The sequence below is a fragment of the Buteo buteo genome, chromosome 21 (genome assembly GCF_964188355.1).
Source record: "Buteo buteo chromosome 21, bButBut1.hap1.1, whole genome shotgun sequence".
Classification (NCBI taxonomy): domain Eukaryota; kingdom Metazoa; phylum Chordata; class Aves; order Accipitriformes; family Accipitridae; genus Buteo; species Buteo buteo.
In genome coordinates, this window is record NC_134191.1 from 16,560,594 (window position 1) to 16,580,493 (window position 19,900).

Sequence of the window (19,900 nt, forward strand, 5' to 3'; positions counted from 1 at the left end):
CATAGGTGTCCACTCAAAATCAAAGTCGCTTTCTATGCAAAGCTCCTTATTTTAATATTAAAAAAGGTAACATCTTGATTTTCGTAGGAAAATAGGAAGAGCAACTTCCCTTTCCAAAGAGAAACTTTCGTGACAAGCCTATTATTTAAGATGTTAATCCAGAAGTTCCTAGGTTATGGTTGGCAGTAAAAAACATTTATTTTGGACTGATTTTTCATGCCAGATGGCAGTGAAAACCTGCCACACTATAAAATTTGCGGAAATACTGCAGAGAAAAGCTGACAACAGGAGCCATGTTATTTGCTAGAGAAAAGAGAATAATGCACTTCTAAGTTTCCAGGCAGAGAAAAAGTAGGAAGAATTAGATGTACCATGTACACAGAAGAACCCTCTAGCAAAGTAAGAGAAGAAAATACTTCTCATGCCACGTGTATTTAAATTACTCTGTCTACTTAGGCTCATAATGTGTTTGCATTACAAATGGTGCAGTAATGTTCAAATTGATGAGGCAAAATGTGGAAATATACAGGGTGAGCTAAAAGCAAATACAAAAAACAGCTTTAAGACACACACCTACAGACTGGACAAAGAGTGCATCAGCTGAGCTCACATTTTCAGGTGGATTGCAGTTGATTACCACTGCGACGTGTATGTGACTTACTCCACTGAAAAAAACCAACCCCTCTATTTAGGATTTTATTTGCATTCTCAGGACCTTATCATTTGGGATTATGTAAAACTGGCAGCTGCTTATAATTATTTGGGGTTTGAGTAGAAATAATTAAAAACATCTGCCTTTATCTTAATACTACCAGACTTAAACCCATGAGCTCGGTTATACCTAACTTCAAAGCTGAAAGCAAAGAATAAAAGAAAGCTTCACATATTGCTAACAAATTTTCAGTGATTCATTTATATGTACAACCAGTTATTCAACAGCCTTCAAACCTTTAATTATCTTTTAAATATATGTAATTTTGCACTTCTAATTAGATAGCAATTTAATGCGCTCACAGGGATTCAGATGGGCTGTCTTTTTTGAAATGTAAACTCCAATAGGAATAATCATTGGCATTCAAGTGATTGAATTCTTCAGTTATTTAAATGAACGTGAGGCATTTACACTGTTCAAATCATTTAAATATTCTGCTGTCAGCTACAGCTGTAGAGTTTTATGGAGTTGCTGAATAAAGCAAGGGTAAGTGTAGGTTATCTTACGTTCCAGGCGGGACTCCCCAGAGAGAGATGAGATTTGCTGCTTATGAAAGGCTAACACTGCTTAAGTGGGGCATTAATGTTTCCCCCGAGACTTGGATTTCTCTGTTTTTCTATATTAGGAGAAACAAATTTTCCCAGAATTTACAGCTACAAAAGACTTAATACTGATCTAGCAATTTTTAAATACTCCAGGTCCTTTAGCTTGATACAATATAATGTGGCAGTCAACATTCTAAGTTTAAAATGGTAACTTTCTCGAGCAGCTAAACCACCAATATATTTTGGGTGAGGGTATTGCGATATATACACGAGCTTTGACTTCTACATGTAACTTTCCCTATTAAGACTGATCAAATTAAATAAAGATGTGAATAATTTTAAAGTAAGCAATGTATCAGTTGGTTTACAGTGGTAAAAGGAGCATTCACATATAGCCATTCGAAAAATGACCATTACTAGCCTTCCAGAGCTTATACTGAGAACATGAATATATGCCTCACTGTTCTCAAAGAGACAGAGGATTTTTATTTAAACTGAGAAACATTACAAAATCCTTTGTCACCATGAAAGTTGTTAGATTAATTCATAAGTCATAACACATTCTTAATCTTACATTTATCAAAAAAATGGTAGAATCTGAATAATAAAAGATGCAATTTGATTCCATAACATATGCATTTGTCTTCAAATACATAATTTCTTTAATTAAAGAACTTGAGCTCCTTGTTCAGGAACTTTGAGTATTCTACCCTAAATGAACCTAATAATTACTGAAAACAAAATTCCTCTTTACTCTGAACAAAAATCCAAATTCTATTGCCAACTATGAATCAAAGAAGCCACAGACTTCACAAAGTCTACTAGCAATCTTGCTATTATTCATTGAACACCACACAAATATTAAGACTGAGAGGCAACAGTACAAACCTCTAACCCCAGATACGATTCACAAAGGTGTCAATCTGTGACTATGGGCAGACACTAATCTTTCAGTGGTATTCCTTAATTTCTCTGTAATCCCACTACACTTTCCTAAGAAAGCAGGTTTCCTCTGACATCAACATTTAACAGACTACACAATGACAGTTATGGTAATGAGCGATCAGTCACAATTAATAGGATGGTTGTTTTTAAGTGTATGTAAAAGGTATGTATCACTTTTTTATTACTTTTCCTTTACACTCAGTAAACTCATTTCTTTGGCAAACTATACCATCATCAGGACATATTTTGCATTTTAAAATTTAATGGAGTAACACCTAGCACACTGCAAGTGCTAACAGAATACTGAAAAGTAAGCAATTAAATCTGATGTAACTGTTGCTGAGAAAAGCTTTCTCTTCATGTACACATTTTGAGTGTGTGTAAGGAGCCTCAGAAATCAAGTTACTGCCTTGAAAATCTCAAAATTCACTTCTGAATTCCCAAACAATTCTTTTTTTTTTTTTCCCCTAAACAGTAAGTTGTGGTTTTTAAACTAAACACAAACTTCAAAATTACATCATAAAATTTAAAATAGTCTCTCATGAAAAATAAAATACTACTCTGTAAAAATACAGACTTTTAATCAAGATACAGCATATAGGAGCATCTGATACAGCAATATTTTTAAAAAAATTGAAATATTGTTACCATCAGCTATAGTTTCTTGAGTTACTACGGGAGTATTTTTGATAGGAAATGCACCCTAAACCGGGTATAACGTGTAAAAACATTTAAAACGTACTAACCCGTTACGTTATTAAAAAAAAAAAAAAGGCTTTAAAATACAGCAGAAAGATGACAAAGGCGTTTGGTCACTGAAATCCCAGTTGGGATGAGTTTCTGGATTCTAACACTGCGGAACCACACGTCCGCCCCCCCCCGCCTGCAGCAGCACCCCTCCGGCCGGGGGGGAGGGGCGGGGCGGGGCGGGGCACCGCCCCCCGCGCGCCCTGGGCGGTGCTGGGGCGCCACCGCATGGCGGCCTCCCCGCAGCGCAGCCGCGGGCGGCTCCAGCCCGCCCCGCCCTCCGGGGGACGCCGGCGAGGTCGCGGGTTCGGGCCCCGCTCCGGGACGGGTGGCGGCGGCGGCGGGGGAAGGTGACGGTCAGGACGGCTGGTCAGCGCTGGGAGAATGGGATGGCACGGCCTAGGGCGGATTGGGGAAGTAAAGGGCAGGGAAAGGAAGGGGGGTAAAACCAGAGTTTCTGTGTGTGTGTGAAACATACGGGTCATTTACACTAGGTCATTTAACCGGCGAGGCCCCACAAGCCATCTCGTTTTACTCCCCAGAAGGAATTTCCAGGGGATTCCTTATTCCCTGATTATCAGGATTTATTAAGTTGTTTGTCAAGACTCATCACTCCAGTGATGTCTTTTTGAGAAGAATGTAACCAAAAGTTCTTTCAGGTCCCACTATGGCAACAGTCACCCCCGAAAACTTGCAGCCAGCACCGACGTGGAAGCCTGGGGGCTACTTCAGCAGCTGCCACAAACCTCTCCAGGTACCTCCTAGGTACCTAGAAAGTACTTTCCTCTTCGTCCCTCAGTTACTCCTGCCAGCTGCCCATGCGCACGCAACCTGTCATCCTAACCGAAAGCCAAGTTTATTCAAAAAAAAGCAGAAGAAACAAGAGAGGAAATCTCCAAGAAAAACATTTTTAAACACAAGCCCAATAGGATAATCAGCACAAAAATGTAGCTAGCTTAATGATTAAATATACTGGTCAGCATTAGATAAAAATCTGGTGCAACAGGAAGCGCTCTTCCTCAGCGACTGCTATCCTGCTTGTCTGCTCAGGGTCCCGTAAGACAATTCCTTAAAAAGCAGTATGTCAGCTTCAGAACTAACAGCTATGGCCGCTGGGGTTAGTCACTCAGGAGCCTAGTAATATTCTAGCTTTACATCAGCACAGGAAAATACAATAGCAATATAAACCAGCGTGGATCAAGTCAGTAATTGATGTAAATTGAACACCCAAATAATTTTAGAAAATATCTTTGGTGAACTAATTCCAGTCCTACACGCCTATTCTCACATACTTATTGTCACAAATTTCATGGAATGTTTTGCCACTAGTTACAATGGTATCAGGATTCAGCCTGCAATATTAATCTAAGGGCCCAAGCCAGCAATCACTTCACTCTCAAAAACTCCACTGAAGTCAACACAAGACTCCCATTACGCACTACTGACAGAACCCAGAGGTAAAAATGACTCTTCCAAAAAAATTAAATGAACAGACCGTGAATATATCACAATGAGTTCCCTGTAGCTGACAGGTTATGGGCTACTGCCCAACATTTTGATTTTAAAAAGAGAGACTGTTGTATAAGGTAATGAAATAAGTGCCTTCAAGATGTACTCTGGGGCGAGGAATAGTAACGGAAAACCTACCCTTTTCCTCATTAAAACATGCCACCAGAACAGAAGTAAGGAAAGAGGATAACACCCATTGTCAGTCTCACTTAAAGCTATCCACTGTTCCTGGATTTCATTACCTTCTGTTTATTAAAACATCTATTCTGTAATGAATAAATACTAAAATTTTTGAAGGAAGCAATTTTCCATAAGAAAAAGGAACAGTACAGCAAGTGCACGTGTTGTAAAACTCCTGCGATGCAGATAGGGAACTTTCAAATATATATTCCTATGGCTTGCAAATACAGGCTGTCAGGTGTACCTGTGATACCTGCAGATTAAAAAAGCATTTTTAGGAATCAAGACCAAGTCATGGTTTTAGTATTATGAAAATTGGGGAATGCTATAAAAAACAATGCATTTATACCCAGTTTAGAATGGGATATTAAAAAAACCCACATGGATTTGAATACATACAGAGATAAGAAACAATATTCTGAAGGTAGTGGGCAACCATGAACTAAAAAACAATCCCCTATCATATTTTCCATTGCAACAGCTAAAAATTTTGAAGACAACTTCTCCCCACGCTGGCATTTCCCACCAAAAAAAAAAAAAATGTTTAACATAAAAAGTTTACATTAAAGTACAACAACATTTATTTCAGTATTTAACCACTGACGTAGATTCACATAACTAGTCCAATATAAATTTTCAAACAGCAAATTGTAGGAAAAGATACAGAATGCTATGACAGTCAAATCTAGTCAGTGTGCTTGTAACTTTGGCTCTTTTAAGCAATTTTTAGGTTATGCCTATGGTGCAGCTGGATATGAGATAAAAGCAAAATTACACAAATAGTCACTTAACATGGACAAGGTAGCTGAGGTAACAAAGCAGTGAAGATGCAGCAGAAGAGACCTAATGGTGCATTAAAAATCTTTCCATATAATCCAGGTGCTCTAAGGAGGTTTTGTACAGCCCCTATTGCTGCCTCTTCTCTGCTATGGTTACCAAATAAAGCTCAGCAGGCAATCTCAGTCAGAAAAGGAAAGAACATGGAAGAATAGATAAATAAGAGGTCAGAAAAATACTAGAGGATATGACAACAAAATGTCAAAATGCAGAAAAGTAAGAATAGAAAAACATTACAGCAAGACCTAAAATATTGGTTGTTTATTGTGACGAGAATATTCAATGAAATAACAGTCACAAATTATTACACAAAGTACAAAATGGAAAAGAAAAAATAGATCCGGTGCTTCTGTTTTCTATATTCATAATATAGAAACTACTTTTAATGAAATTTAAAAATCTAATTCAAAATAAAAACTGTGCATAAAATGGTTACAATATAAAAAAATCACTACTATGACAAGTCAAGCAGACTGACAAAACCGAGTACATTAGTATGGATAACAGAAGCAGCCACTCTAATAAGTTTTACTGTTAAAATGTCAGAACCAAATGTTTATGAGCAGAAACCTATCTGAAACTCTTAAAAGTTATACTGACTGCTGCAAGATTTTCCACATCCTCTTACTCAGTTCCTGCATCTTCCTCAGGAACAATCTCATGTTGGACACTGCTGAAAATGGGATTCTGGACTAGATGGGTCTAGCTGTGGTGAATCAATCTCATAAATCCTACACTTACATACTTCTCAAGTACAAAATCTCTTGTAGAGACAAAACACATTTTGACTGAGGGGTGAAACGCTTAGGTATCGATTTAGAGTTTTTCACCTTCTTTAAGAGTAAACTGCTTCTACTGAGCCTGGAAGTTTTTCACTCCCTAATGTTTATAGATTTAGGTAGCAGAGGTCCTAATTCCCATAAAAAAAGAAGATACAAATTCATCATTATGAGAAGTCATCTGTGGGGAGTGTAGAGGTGAAAAAAACTGGTCCCTGGAGCATTTTAATTTAACTGACTGGGGTCTAAGCTGTCTATACCTGGATATATAGCTTTAGTGACTCACCACTGGAATGGTAAAAAAGCCAATGGGATAATTTGCAAGAGCTGTTTCTGAGAATCGTATTGCTTATTGGTCAGTAATTTGCCAAATTTTCTACAGGTATTGTCTTCCTTTCCGCTGCTGTGAAAAATTCTACCATCCAGAATCATGGCTGATATACTTAGAAGAAAAATGGCAATTAAACCATTTATTTTAAAATGCCTTCCAAGATACTATAATGTCTGCTTTGCCATTAGATTGACTGTCCATTTTACAGTGAAGTTACTGAGATAATGTTTTTCCATTCACCCATGGAAGTCCCCCTGTTGAACTTTCCATAAGCTCTACTCCAGTTAAAAAAAATAAAGGGGGAAACAATAAGTGCAAATACAAATGCCAATTAAGTGTGTAATTCCTAGCCCAGATCTTAGAAAGATGAATTCTTTTGCTGAATGAAAACCTCAGATATGCTAATGACTTAATAAATCATGCTTTTCAATAATTTTATTTTTATGTGGAATTATGCATCCAATTAATATTTCTGTTTTCTACTAAAATATTGTTGAAAACAGGCATTACTTGAAGTGCCTGCATGAGAAATACATACGGCATCCATGTGTATACAGCAGTGGAATTATTGATACCGATGCTTTGCTAAGAGTTGATAGTGATGGAACACTTGCAAATGCTGTTCCTAAACAATGATGCAATCAAGAATGTACCAGTTCTCTAGGGTGTTAAGTTGATAAACATTTACGTAACAGGCACTTCTGTTTTTCTTGCTGTGATTAATGAAAACGAGATGATAAAGGAAACTAAAGGTAAAATTTGCTGGTATTTCTCTTTTAGTACAAAAATCCCTTGTGCTGCTATTTTGCTTAAGAATATGCTTTACTGAAATTTCTGTACATATATTAAATTAGCTTTAACAATTTAACATGACAAATAGGGGTTATTACATAGCAATAGAGCATTCCAGCATTCCGTTTCAATGTAAAATGAACATAATTATAGCAATTTTTGGCTTTGCCATTTTGCAGTAATGGAAGCCTGCATCTTTTGCAGAAACAACTTGTATATTTATTTTCCTTGATTTTTTTCATGCTAACCTTTTTTTCCAGAGGTAAATTTACCAAGAATTATAATGTGTTATAAACCAATATAAAGCAACTGGTCTGTTGTATTTAATTTTTTAATGAATATGACATTATTCACCCTAAAAGAAAAACAAACGTAACATATATAGCTAAATAAAATAGATCTGTAAATAGTATTCTTACCAAAGGCCTCAATTCTGGATGAGTCAAAATATATCCATTGTTTGTAATTGCAAAAGCGTACCCATGAATACCTAACTGTAAGAGTAAATGAGAAAGAAATATTAATTAGTATGGTCTCCAGTAAATTCTTAAACAAAAAATCAGGCAAGAATTTAGTTATCCAGGGCTTAAAGCTGGCATTCATAACCATTATCCACATAGTATTTCATTATAACATATGCAAAGCTCTGATCCTTGACATTTTGTGAAAATGAGAACCTGTCATTGTGATGAATTCAGCATACAGCACAATCTTAAAATGTCACACACGCTTTGCTATCTAGGGCACTTATTTCTACGTGCTTTCGAATGAATTAGATATACACATATATATGAGTCACCATAGCATGTGCCATACACCACAGCATGTGCCAAAGCAAAGGGATACTGGAATTTAGTAAATTCACATATTCCCAGGAGTGGCTAGGTTCAGCTGACTTCACTCGTTCAAGAAATGTTGTAAGAGAATCATTTAAATCATTGGTACTGAATGTACAGTTACAGTGAGCGAGCAGTGGTCTGTCATATGTGATATTTACATCTTCCCATCTTAAAGGCATTTTACCTCTCTGTTAATTCAAGTTCATCTGGAGCCACAGAAGGCGGCATACTTCTACTAAAGAAACTCCTGTAAGTTGACATATTTGTACTGGGTGGAACTATGGGAGATCATTTGAGAGCAATGAAATGCTTTATGAGGCCTAACGGTATATGTAACCAAATTTAGCACTGTACTTATTGAAATAACAATTCTACTCCTTTAAAAATATGCCTATTACACAGTTGATTGCACCCACTGAATGCAATAAATGTACCTCCAAATCATTCATGCGGTCATTCAAACATCCCATCTTAACATAAACTTGCTGCCAATGGAGGACCTTTCTGCAGCTTCAGTACGTAACTTTTACCACGTGAAGAGTCCACATCTCACTATACTTTCTCACCCATTTTTTTCAATTTTGAATTAATGTAATGTAACATCCCATGTATCTTTATTTAAGCATCTTGATGCACTGAAGTATTAAAAAACAAGAAAACAAACAAACCCAAAACTCCAGAATTATCCTGCCTTGGTATTTACATTTCACTACTAACAACCTTTTTATTTTACTTCAGTACATTCTTAAATGCTTTGCTGAAGCGGGTCCTTAGGAATTTGTCTGGCAAAAAGCAATGTGAGCAAGGTTGACAAGTCAGAATCATTTCTAAGAGGCAACTAGGACAGCAAGTCTGTTGGCTTCTGTAATTTTCTGGGAATATAAAGCAGACTATGATATTATGGCAAGGTCATAGAGAAAACATACCAGGTTGATTTATACTGTCTCTCTGTGAATGATTGTATACGGTCAACTGTATCTGCCATATAGAAGATTGTTTCATAAATTAGCAGTTTTCCTAAAGCAATAAACTTCAGTGAAAATAATAGAAGGTGATATGTTCTTGGCATCTCTTCATAAGGGAGGGGTAACAAAAATAATAACAGTGGACATATTTTACCTATTATAGTATGACAACTGAACTAGCTGTTGGCTAAATATCAGATCTCAAGTATAACTGTCGGCGTTGATAACTGCAGAATGACATCCAAGCAAGGGAAGTCAGGTAAGGAAACAAATGTGGGTGGTATACTTCACAGGAAAAAATGTATTTGCCTATTTGAAGCACACTCAGACTTGTAGGGTAGTGTTTTATTGTGTGTTGTGCAGTATGTGAAACTGCACACTCTCTGCACTTAAAATGCTTTGGTTTGAGAGATACTACCACTTACAGCAGTATTGCCATTTTAAACCTCGAACTCTGTCTCTAAATGACAGATTCAGAAATTAAAAAACTTTTTCTAACTGCTATAAAATGCCACGTGAAAACTAAGTATTACTAAATCCAACCCTACCTTATTCAGGAGAAACTGCCACTGACATCTGGGGAAGTTTAGTCTAGATAATGACTGCTGAAAATAGGTTATTGTTATTATTCATCTTCCTCAGCATAAAATCCACCTCATCCAAGCTGAGAGAATTCCAGGTCAGCAGAATTCTATTTCGAACCAATCATTTTATATCCCTGTGTGAATTTTATTTCATATGCTGCCTCTACAGGAATGGGTCCCAGGGGTGATTATGCTCTTGCAATTGCATGGTCTTTTTACTGTTCAGAAATGTTTATGGTATGTGAGACTGGAAGTTATAACTCAAGTGATTTCACTAACCTAACTGTATTGCATGATATTGGTGCCTCCTGCAATAATCCTCTCTTGCTTTACATCCTGCAATATAAAATGTACCTTCAAATAAAAAGTCTAATACTCAGAAAGAGGATCGCATATTACTTCCACAGAAAACTAAGTCTTAAAAATTATAATATCATATGACAAACCCAGAAATTTTAATTTTCCTGCCTATCTGCTCCTTTTCTGAATCACTCTAACTCTGCTGCAATACCTGTTATTCAGGCCCCACACTCCCTCTAGGTGCTTGCATTCAGAGAATGTCCAAATCTCACAGTTGACTTCTGAATAACATCGCTGCGATATCGCCCTTTCTATCCAGCCATGCACAGCCAGGCCTTCCTTGCTGCCATTACTACAACAGTGTTCTTCCTTCTCATTACAAATGAAACTTGCTCTACCCATAGCTCCTTCGAAGGCTGCCTCAAAGATTGTTTGCAGTGCTCCAAATTTTGCTCCTTTCTCTTCTACCTTCTACTGATTCTGTATTTCTGTATACACAAAAGTAATATATAAGTTGCGGTTAACTAACTTTGGTGGTCAGTGCACGGAGACTGTTCTCTGTTATTTATCCTGACCAGGAATGTCTCTGTTCACCATGTTCTGATATCAGGATGTAGTCATCTGCTGCCTCTTCCCACAGTCCGCAAACTTTTTTCCAGCTGGGACAGCCTTTCTGTTCTGTTTGCATAGCGTCTAGCCTAGTGGGATCCAGATCCCAGGAAATTACTCCAATACACCTTATCAACATTATTGCCAGTATTTTATGCATAATTTTTATCAAATTGTCATTTAACTTAAACTTCCCAGTTACTGCGTATTGATCTACAAAATAATTTGGTAACTGCTAATGTATTTAAAATTAGAATGAAAAACAATAGGAGGATTTTTTTTCCTGCTAACTAGAATTATCTACAAAACCATGTAGGAATATTCAAAGGCACTTACAACTCAGCTTATTCCTCCACCCTCTTAGAAATCAGCAAATGAGAGCATGGCAGCCAATTAAGAGGAAAGTTTGACATAAAAATTTACGCTCCGTACAGGCACGTGTCAAAATGTAGCTATTCCAATAGCTGGCCTCTTTAGCAAAGGCTGTCTATGGTACTGTGTTATGTGCTTATTTGTCTCGCGGAAAAATTCTGCTAGGAATTAACTGGAAAACATTCATTTAATTTTCATTTGTGAATAAAAGAACACTATAGTAAAGCATTTCAGACATAGAGAAGTGGTGAAATACTAATGAATTTCATCAAATTTAAATGAAAAGTAATTATATCTTTGTATTTGCCTGAAGCCTACTTTTACTGAGTTACGAACATTTCACAATAGATGAAAAGCATCAAATTTTGAAAACTTTTATGGTAATTATTTTGTAAGAATTTTATAGTAGAGTTGTCTCTGTCTTTGGAAAACTGAGTAGAGGGAAATATCTAGCAAATACTGGGTAGGAGAGAAGGAATCACTAGTCTGGTTAGGCAGGAACGTGTTCAAGTTCCTGAAATGTGCCACTTGCTTTAATTCAAAAAAATTACTAATCTGAGACATGGACTTGGGACAGGAAGGGCTACACGCTGGCAGGAAGCCTAAAGCCATGTTAAGGATAGATTTTTTTGTGTGGTTTTCATACAAAGTTATGCAAATGTTCAGCATGAATTTCTGGTTATTTTGTGTGGTATTCTGGTTATATTGTGTGGTTTAATCATTTCACGGATTTTATTACGGACAATACTTAATATTACCTTCTAGAGCACACCATGATCTGCAAAAATGAGAAGATCAAGCCACATATTAATTTTGCTGTTAAAAACTGAACTTGATCTCAGGGCCAATGACATTTAGCCATCACACTACAGAGCTAAAATTCCTGAGGAAAACAAGTGAACTAATGGAGCTACATCCATATAAAAAATATTAACATGCTAAATAAATTAAGTTATATTATACTGAGTATAAAGGACATATTATCATTTGTGTATTACCTTGTATTTTGGAATAGTTTTTAAAAGCTCTTTAACTGGAACATCTGTGCCAACTACTCCCAGAAGAATCCCTTTAGATCTCTGAAAAGAACAATAAAAGATGCACTCAGAACCACAATAATAATGAACATTCTTACTGCTCATTTCACATTGCAGCTACTCTGCAGAACTGAATAGATAACAGAAAAATTATTGTAAAAGTGGTGAAAGCAGACGCTGGTACAACTCATCTGATCAAATAATCATTTAATCAATAATATTGCTCCTTTCTATTCACATAGAAAAGGCATGCAAACTTTTGATAGCTATTGAGTCCCTCAACAAAACTTCCTCATGCAAAATAGGTTTTTTAATTAAAAACTACTGTTAAAAATATGTTACTCCCTTCTTTCCCAATTTCTCCTGCCATTTGATAAACAAAAGAGAAAGATTAAGAATTAAGGAGAAAGTACATGTAATTTTCTTTAATAACCTATTGCATTAGTAAAGATAAACAGATATATACATAATATACATATGACTAATTAAATTCTGAGTCCATGAAATAGAAGCATATCGGTGCAAAGAAAAGGGTATAGATTATTTGCTGTGAAAAGGTAATAGAGAAGTAAGAAAACCCTAAGGCCTAGCATCATCTGAGATTTTCTCTTAGGCATAGGGCTTTATTATTTTACTATGGTTTCTAGAGAAGAGTTATTTGGGATTCTTTGTCCACATTTTTATGCTAACAAAGGGATACTAACTGCAGACAAAGTAAGAAGAGGAGAAGAAAAATCTTTAGAGTTGGCTAAAATCTTATTAGGTCCCTGAAAGCAACTTCATTGCATTCACCCCATTATCACATGACAGAAATAGTCTGAGTACTTACAGTCTCATTTTGCTTACTAAATACTGGCATGGCAACAGTTGTCATCAACACCAATCCCTGATCATCAGCAAGCTATATTTGAAAAAGAAATATTACCTCTAAGAACTAAGGAACAATTACAGACACGTGATTGCATTTTTCAGTTACATTCTCTTCATTTTAAATGAGATAAAGCACTTTATCTACATGACGCTTATGTAGTTAGACTCACAGTCAGTTCAGCCCAGCGCAGCCCAGCCCAGCCCAGCCCCAGCCCCAGCCCCAGCCGAACTACACCAGCTCTGCCCATCCCACCAGCTGCATTGGTGGGAAAGATGCCTCATCTTCATTCCTACTGCAGTCTCCCATGAGAGATACAAGGGGCTGAAATGTGGATTGTGGAAGCAGAATGTGCAGTAGCAAAGCAGCTGGAGCTCTGTTCTACATCTTTCCCAGTGTCAGCTCTGCTAACATTGCCTCAGGCTGTTTTCTCCCAGCAAGGAACAAGAGGTCATGAGTTGCATGCACTTTGTTCTGGTCCAGACTGAGATCTCATCAGCTGACACAGCGGCAGGAAGGATGACAGCCAGTTAGGATCCCAGGAGCATCTTTGCTCCACCCGGTTTCAGTTTGCTGGACAAAGAGGTGGCATGAAGCATTAGCTGATTCTGCGCATCAGTTTTCAACACATTTCTTCCATTTAGGGAGAAAACAGATCTCCTGACCTTGGTTCCATTCAAGAGAAACATGTAGAATGCTTATCATTGGCCACAGGAGAGTGCCATTGCTCAGACTATCATCTCTTCACTCTTCGTGCCCTCTGGCCAGACTACATCTTTGCCATAAGGCAAAAGGCTAACTGTGACGCTCAAGGCAAGCACTGCTCTGTGTGCCTGTGGATCTTCACCAGCTACCTACGAAAGATAACTCAAGCAGGAAGTTGAGAGTTACTGTTAAACTCTTTCTGCCCCTATAATTTGGGAAGAGGTGTAAAGTTGAAGAGGCTTAGCCAACATTTAAAAGCATGGCACATCCAGTTATAATCACAACTAGAGATTTTGTAAAACACAAAGTCTCCTTTGTTGCATCTGTTTAGCCAAATGGACAAGGCAATAGAGACGATCTTCCTGACAAATACTGTAGGTGACAGTCATGCCCAATTGCAGCTGTGATATTCCCCTACTACCCTTACATCAGTATTGTGTTTTCTGTACTCAGGCAGTATTTCTAGTACATTTTTTTGAGAACTGCTGCCATTTTGATTTTTTGTTAACAAAGCTTTTGTTATTAACAGAGCAACAGCTATCAACTCCCCAAATTTTCAGAACACAGGTCATATATTATGCCCAAGATATTTTATGAAGCATGCTTCACATTAACAAATCAGACAAAACCTAGAACTTCACATGTCTTGCAGCTCCTAGTCTGCTTCAGGAGGGTTTCAGTTTCCCAAACAAGTATATTTCCTGAAGCATGGCACTATCTCATGACGAGGAGGAGTATTTGCAGACATCAGACCGGAACACAAATGGGGTTTAGGATCAACAAGGTTTACATCTGATAAGGAATCAATAGGGACATGAGGTGGAACTAACTTATGATCATGTTTGCTTTTTTGTTGTTGTTTTCCTCTTTAATATGAAGAGATATTTCCAGCCCTGATATAATCCTTGATCTATTAAGCAATAGTAAGTTATTAAACAAAACAACCAACAAAAAACCCCAAAACAACTCAGCAAAACACTGGGAGTTTAAAGGTGGCACTTGAAAGTCAAATGCGGCTGAACTAGTGTAAGAATTTACTCTCCTTGGCCAGAGTAGTACAGTTAAGCACGCTGACATGATTTGTATGGAGAGGAGCCTTCTGTGGTATGACAGTCAATAGTCCCAAACACATGTACACCAGGAAGTGAAAAAGCATTCAGCTGATTATGGGGTGACATCTTGGAGTGTTTAGAGATTTTATATGATTGCCCAGGGTTGTTCTTCTCTGACATTATGTATTTGTCAAGTATCAGTATGGTATTATTTTACAAGTCAGCTCACTCTCAAGAGATTACTAGAAACAATTTATTGGATAGGATGCCAGCCAAGGGACTGTCAGTAAAGTTTTAGGGTGTTTGAAATTCTTTAAATGGAGAAAAAAAAGTCTGGAGTTCCTGGAAAATTCTGAGAGAACAGGTCGTTAACTCTCAAAACTAACTGTGAAAGCATGCAGAGAATGATTGCCGTGTAATTATATCTACAAGTACCACCAACAGTTGGCTGACTCAGTCATTTCTATAGAAGTGCAATCTTACAGTCCAGCCTGTTTGGTTTTTTGTTTGTTTGGCAGATGAACAGGTTGTTGGCCACTTCCATAAGTGGAGTCAGCAAATAACTGGATGATAGATGACTCGTATTTGCAATGTTTCACTGAGTGACCAACTCAAGCTGCGGTATTTGCTTCACAAGAATTGTTAGATCGTGAGGAATTATCTGCTGGGGAGGAGCACAGCTTTACTCCCTGGGCAATGACATTTTGGCAGAAATACTTTGAAATAGTAGAATGTTAGCCACTGGGTATTTCTGCTAAGACAATTAATGCTAGAGTCCATTAATAAATTGCAAAGGAAGCCATGATCTAGGTATTTTGCATTGTTGCTTTGCAAGTCCGACAATTTCTTACATATAGCAGAACTCTGTAACACCTCATGCAAGTGTTTGAAAAATTCAGTGATTCTGAGAAAAAAACAGTAATATGCTCTCCAATCACTGATAAAACTTCAACTTGCATTAGTTACATTCAGAATGAACATGTACTACTGATATCCTCAGGACTGGCTAGGATTTTTTTTTTTAATCATCAGCAAATACTTAATTAGAAGTTAACGCTTAATGAAAAATGTTAAATATCACAAACTCGGAAAAACAAAATCAATATATAAAGATAGTCTCTGAATGGCTGTACTAAATTTAACAGTTCAGATTATTGTGTAATTAGTAATAAATGTTTCAGTTACTCAATTATTATGTTTTTCCCCAAAAGAAAATTTAGACAATCCTTATGATTCCCAAACTCATCAACTGGACATCACAAAGTCATAGGCTCAGAAAAGAATTATGTAGGCATGTAAAAAAAAAATAAATACTGTAGTCAAATATTTCTTACCAGAAACATCTTGAACAGTAATTTTTTTAAATTTTTTTTTTTAATAAGCACAAAATGCATGTTTCTAAGCAGGCAACAAATAACTTGGTTACATATAGAACCAGGATTTTTCTTAGTGTTACTGGCAAATACAGAGAATGAGACTTATCCTAATATAATGCAATAATGTCACCAGATGGATGGTGACTAGTTACATATAGTGAAGAGTCCTTGGGAATGACTGAAAAGTGAAGCACCATGAACTTAATCTCAATCTTCAAATAGGCTGTACCTTATCCAATTTTGTCCTTCCAGTCTCTTAGGAGTAACTAATATGAGTAACAAATACTAATAGTTACTGCCATTTTTACAAAGGTATGCTTTATGTGGCATAATACTTCTCTACAGTCTGATGATTCAAAATTGTTTAAAGCTACGTGCTAAGCTTACTTGGTTCATCCTTACTAACCCCACATATTCTGGGGTTTGGTGGGGTTCATGGGAAACAAAGAGTAAGGTTTGACAAAAATATATACACAAAATATTGTTTGTTATGTATATAGTTTCTCCTGAAACAAAATGTTGCTGGCAGATCAATTGTGTTCACAAATAAGGATTAATTTGGACCAAAGTTCACCCGAATGTTGGAAATTCATTAGTGGCAGAGCCACTAACTTTCAATTCCGCCAACACTCTGTTTTGAATTCTTGTTCTGTTCTCAAAGAAAACCTTCTGTTTCTTTTCTTCCCTTCTACTCCTATACTGGTTTTTTCCCAATGCTTAAGAACGTCTCTTTGCACATCATTCTAAGTATTAACAAATCAAGCTCTTTTCTATTTCTTCTATCTTTATGTCCCTGATAAGCATCTAGGCTTATTCTTTACCTGGGGCACCATATTAACACACACAGGCTCTGGCTGACATTAAAGTCCTGTCTCTTACCTATTTAGCAACATATCAATTACTGTATTTTTATTTCCATCAAGTGGTTACATAATATCAAGAAAAAGGCAAGGAAACAAAAGCTGCTTCATCCCTAACCCTCCAGGAAAATAAAAATTCCACTGGCAAGCTCCAACACTTCAGGCTACCAACAGATGTGAACTAAGGAAAAGGTATGTGCTTTGAAGTGCCTTTCAGAACATTTTATTGCTCAGTATTTTTTGCTATAAAATTAAACAATATAAGAAGCAGCATTGAAATGCATCTAAACACTTCCCAGATTCAGTACAACATCCTGCAGGGTAAAAAATGGAACCAAATCAAAACTGGTGGAATACTACAAAAATAGTTTCAAATAATGGTTTTGTTGGATATTGCTGCCACTTCCTAGGGATGAAATTTTCAAACATGCTTCAGGAAGTTTAGTTTCCAAATACCACTGACCTCTGCCAGGAATTGGGCATCTAATTTCGTTAGGCCTCTGAAAATTCCAGACAGCTATTAATTGTTGTTTCCTTTTTAGGAATATTGGCAAAATAGAACCATAAAGTAATCACTGAAAAACAGTTTAAGAGTTTTAGGCCAGTGATGGTATCTGTGCACTAACTTAGAATTTTTTTCTACTTAAACATATCTGCATAGATTAGCTTATTATGGTCCCTTGCAATTTTTGAAGAAAGTACTTTCAGAAGTGGATGTGAATTCCAGTTTCTCCAAATTCTTGGGTTTGGATTACTGGAAACAGATGGAAACTAATACAAATAAAAGATAAGAATTCAAGAGCAATGCTTAAGGCATCGTCTGATGCTTCAGTCAGCAAATTAAAATTAGTCAAATGAAAATGAAATGAGAAAATAAATATAAGGATCCAAAAATTTTGGATAGAAAAATAAAAATGGAAAAACATGCAATAAATTACTCATGGCTTTTTTAAATGTATTACAGATATCAAAGTCACTTTCTTAGAGAGTAATTTCTTTGAAAAGGCAAATGGGGCCAGGCCTGTATTATTTATTTATATTTATAGAATAAATATTTACTTATATTTACATACACTTTCCTATATTTATTTAGATCTGTATTTATAAATGCACTAACCATCTTAAATGTCTGACATCAGCAAGCATCCACTCTTGCAGAGTAAGTCATCTTCATGCTAAACAATACAGAACTCTGATTACATGCAGTATGGCACTAAGTGCCTGTCCTTTCAGATTTTCCTTACTCTGTTAGATATTTATTCCCCATAGAATAGCAAGAAGTTCCTGCTTTTTCCAAAAGCCAAATTAGCATGTTTACATGAGCCTTATGCATTTCAAAACAAAACCCTGAGTTTTGAAACAGGAATTCTGCAAAGACATTTTATTAAAAAAAATGTTTATCCATTCAAATATTGGAATATTTTATTTTCAAGCATGGAATGTAATATGGGGAAGTAGGCTGCCTCACAAAACACAGTGGTCACTGTTTAGGGAGGGGGGGGGGGGTAGAAAAAAGAAAAAAAAATTACCTAAGCTTTAGTTCAGTTTCTTCTGCTCGAATGCAATTAAGTTGTTCTCCAACTGATTCATTTTGATTAAGGACTACAGCTGATGAGTGCTGTAATCAGCGTCTCCCTTAATGAATCGGGAAGATACCTTCATGAGAGGAAACATGGATTTGTCTATGCCAGTTTACATACGAAGGCATCTTCCTTCATAAACACAGTCTGTGCTTCCTCTCTAAATTCAGTTCTCTCAAACCTCAGTAGTCTTCACTATTCTACTAGTCTGACTAATCTATTGACTAGTATTGGTCTCCCTTTTTTGTCACACAGAATAGGACCAGTGGATGTGTCTGGGAGTCCCCAACAATGTATGAGACTTGAGTGGCTTCTGCTGTGTACACCAGTGGTTTGATCCTGAATAAATTCTCCACGGTAACGTGAAAGCAATGCAAAGGCTCATGACAATCCTTCCTGTGGCAAAGGCACACTACGTACTGGAACCTTGGAACACAGGCAAACCATGTATACACAGGCAGAGCTCCTTTGCAGTAAGGTATTTTTTCATATTCAAGTTTCTCCTCTGAAAACCAGAAAAAAGGACGCCTCCCTATGCTGAATGAGCATCTCTTTTTCAGTACTGCCAGTATACAATTAAGTTTTCATATTGCAGCAGCTGTTGTTCCACCAGCCATTTCAAAAATTCTTCCATTTTCTACCTTTCTGCTGAGCTGTTAATTTGTGATTTAGTTCTACATTTGAATACACTACAAACTTCATCTTCTGCTAAGAATATCAACTCACAATAACATAATTCCTTCTGGGGTTTATTAATAAACCAAAAGCAACAAAACAAACCTCAATTTAATTTCTTTCTGAGCTTAGCTTCCACTCAAGATCTTCACTAATTCATTTTTTTTCCTTCTTGCCCTTAGCAGAAGGTATTCCTATCTCTTTTACACTGAAACTAGCAGACCTCTTCTGTCAGGTGATTCTAGGAATATTTAAGTGGAACTTGGCCACCATTTAAACCACCATTACAAGAAAAATACAAGGTAACTTTAGCCTCAAAGAGCTAGGAAATGCCAGTGATTTGACAGTGCTTGACTGGCTAATGAACATACAAAAATGTGAAATTGGTGCAATAAGAATTCATGGGAATTTGGTTCAGTGAAATATTAAATGTGTGTGGATTCATGCATATGGGTATACATGCTTATGGGAGACTACTGAACTGTACAGCCCCTCATGTTTCTTATTCCTTCAAGTCTGGAAAGATATCCTCACATAAACACAAGTAGTTTAACTTATTATTCCTATGGCTCTCTAAAACATGGAATTACAATGGTAGAGTAAAAATACATGTATTTCAATGCTTGAGTTCAGTTCATTTGAAGTTTGGATGAATTATGCTACGGAATATTCATTTTTCAACATGTTCATCTAATAGTATT

The 19,900-nt window shown here is 36.7% G+C and overlaps 1 protein-coding gene across 1 annotated transcript in view; it reads right to left on the bottom strand.

Annotated features, from left to right (window-relative positions):
• Positions 1–19,900, bottom strand: part of CACNA2D3 (calcium voltage-gated channel auxiliary subunit alpha2delta 3) — a 475,703-nt gene that overhangs the window by 111,157 nt on the left and 344,646 nt on the right. The window contains exons 15-17 of the mRNA XM_075052542.1: positions 12,913–12,984; positions 12,045–12,125; positions 7,797–7,871 (exon numbers count right to left, since the gene is read on the bottom strand). Of these exons, the coding sequence (XP_074908643.1) occupies positions 7,797–7,871; positions 12,045–12,125; positions 12,913–12,984 (228 nt within the window). The remainder of the gene's footprint in view (positions 1–7,796; positions 7,872–12,044; positions 12,126–12,912; positions 12,985–19,900) is intronic.